This window comes from Urocitellus parryii, chromosome 2 (genome assembly GCF_045843805.1).
Source record: "Urocitellus parryii isolate mUroPar1 chromosome 2, mUroPar1.hap1, whole genome shotgun sequence".
Taxonomy (NCBI): Eukaryota; Metazoa; Chordata; class Mammalia; order Rodentia; family Sciuridae; genus Urocitellus; species Urocitellus parryii.
The window spans coordinates 216,993,258-216,995,748 of NC_135532.1; the positions used below are offsets into that span (position 1 = coordinate 216,993,258).

At 50.1% G+C, this 2,491-nt stretch overlaps 1 protein-coding gene across 1 annotated transcript; it reads right to left on the reverse strand.

The window, feature by feature from the left end:
• Positions 1-881: 881 nt before the first annotated feature.
• Positions 882-1,637, reverse strand: C2H21orf140 (chromosome 2 C21orf140 homolog). The gene has a single exon (XM_026393510.2). The coding sequence runs from the start codon at positions 1,635-1,637 to the stop codon at positions 882-884; it is 756 nt and encodes a 251-aa protein (XP_026249295.2).
• Between the last annotated feature and the right edge of the window lie 854 nt (positions 1,638-2,491).

Below are 2,491 nucleotides of genomic sequence, written 5' to 3' on the forward strand. Positions count from 1 at the left end.
TTATGATGTGTTTAATGGGGGTCAGGAATTTTTTTCTACAACCACAAATCCTTACAACCTACATTAGGGGTGGCCCCAAACTTGGATGTGGGGGTGTTATACCGATCAGGTGTCTCAGCTACAGGGTCCTGACGGAGTTCCATGGCAAACTCTAGTGAGTCCCTGCTGGGGTTCTTGGTGTTGGATGGAGGGTTGGGTGGATAAATGGGTTCCACTGATCTCATTCATGGCACTTATCCACCCAAGTCCCACCTGAATCATCCCTGCCATCTCTCCCCAAGCCCCTCGTAGGGGCCACCAACTTGCCTCAGGGGTTCTGGATGGGGTTCCATCTCCTCCAACGCCCCCCACTCACCCTCCACCTCCTTGCTGATGAGGAAGAGGGATAATAGGGAAGACAGCATCTTGCTTGGCCCCCATCTGGACAGTGTCTCTTGCAAATGACAAGGGGCTCCCTGGGCATTGTTTTGGTGGTCTGAAACTGATCTCTATACTACTTACTTTTGACTTCTTTATAACTGCAGACTCACTTGGTTCTCTGTTTTTTCTAAGGCCTACATGTGACCACACACGCTTTAGCTCTGCCCACCCTTATAGGCCACCAAACTTTGGGTTGGTTGGCCCTAATCCTCCCACTGACCCAATCCTGTCACCTTAACAGGATGAGAGTGGAGACGCCTAAATTACTAACAAGCTTTAATGAAGCCTCCAGTAAACTCAGGACCTTCTGACATCCTTGGGAACTTCTCTGGCCTCCCCGGGGCCCTGTGCGGTCACTGTTGAAATGTCTTTGGGGCAATAGTCCAGAACCAAGCTCAACAGCATTGGTGGTAAAGGCCATATGTGTAGCGGGGCCTCACATTGTGTTGGAGGAATTGCCCTTAAGAAAATTTCCCAAGATAGTAATTTTCCCATCTGCGAACTTTGTTGGTTAGTGTTTTCCACTTGCTTGGATTTATCCTTTCAATCCCTTTGCTGATTAAATCACTGAGAAGGATGCACTGGTAGGAGTAGACGCTGTCGATGGACTGTAGACAGAACTCCCTCCTGTTATTGATGATGAACCACTTCAGAGAACACCAGGCTGAGTCTAAAGGGTTCAGGTAGTTGTAATGGGAGGGGAGACAGAGCAGTTGATGGCCGTAGGACTTGGCCACCTCTGGGCAGCACACTATGCTTGTTAAGTTAATGACTGTTGGGAGGTTGGCCTGGACCTCGGCGTCTCTGTGTTCCTGGGGCCTCGTCTCATCCTGCTGCCTTCTCCCTTTGACCACGATGGCGCACTTCCCATAGTTCTTCTTCACCACATCACAGAACTCGAAGAAGAGGTGGTCTTCCTGCTGGGTGCACAGCTCATCTCTTAGGAACGTCCGGTATTTCCACGGCACCCATCCTTGGCTGCCTCCTGCGTGCACGATACACCAAGTTGGAGTTTGCAGGAAATATCCATTGCCAAGTTCTTCCCCGGTCACGAGACTTTCCGGGATATCAGTTTCCCCAAAGTACACGGCCTTAAACCCCTCGTGCTGCAGCGTCCTCAGGGCTTTCAAATACTGGAGGCACTGCTTCCTCCTGACGCCGTCAAACTGGCCTCTGCTAATGAGGCTTTTTAGAAGAGAGTTGGCAAGGCGAGGCATTGTGGGGCCTCAAGGGCTTGACGGGTCTCTGTCTGGGGAGATCTGGCAAGGGTGACAGGATGACCTCATAAAGAGCTTTCTCAGAGCTGTGCCAGGCCCCTAGCTACACTTCAGATTCAAAGCATCACGGGACACAGACTGACAACACCTTCCTTCTGGGCTGTGGATTATGGGAATGGAAAATGCTACTTCGATATCACTTCTGGAATATGTCCAGGACAGAGGCTGGAAAGCATTTTACAGGGACAAGCCAAGTTTGTGCCTTTTATCCATTTGATTCATTAAAATGGAAAAACTGATTTACATTCATTTGTCCATTCCAGAAATGTTTGCTGAGCACCTACTATGAACCAGGCATGGTTCCATGCACTGTGTAATAATCGTAACATGTCCAGGGAGCCTGGGGTTTTGGGGTGCAGGTGTGTGTGTGTGTGTGTGTGTGTGTGTGTGTGTGTGTGGTTTGTGTCAGCTGCCTGCCCACTTGCACAATAAAGAGTGGGTTTTTTTTTTTTTGTGGGAGTAGAGGAAGATATAACAAAGAACAAAAGAAACTCAGTGTATATGTGGGAGACCAACCTTACACGTGACTGAGTCACACTCCCTGGCTGGGTGCTGAGGCGCTCAGTCACAGAAATGTGGCAGAGCTTTCCCCACCCTTCTTGGGTCCGAGGGTCAGTGTCTCGTGCATGGGTGTGTCTTGCTACAGCCCCATGGGTGGAGCTATGCTCACCTGTTCCTTTGTAATATAACCCCTTGCCCTGTTCAGGACAGAATCTTCCATGGAAGTGCCTTGTGTGTGTCCCCTTCTCTTACTGTGCCCTTGGGTGTGGCCTACCCAGGTGTCAGTCAACCTG

Coding starts and splice junctions, on each gene's coding strand:
- C2H21orf140 (XM_026393510.2), bottom strand. CDS start 1,637: ATGCCTCGCCTTGCCAACTCTCTTCTAAAAAGCCTCATTAGCAGAGGC.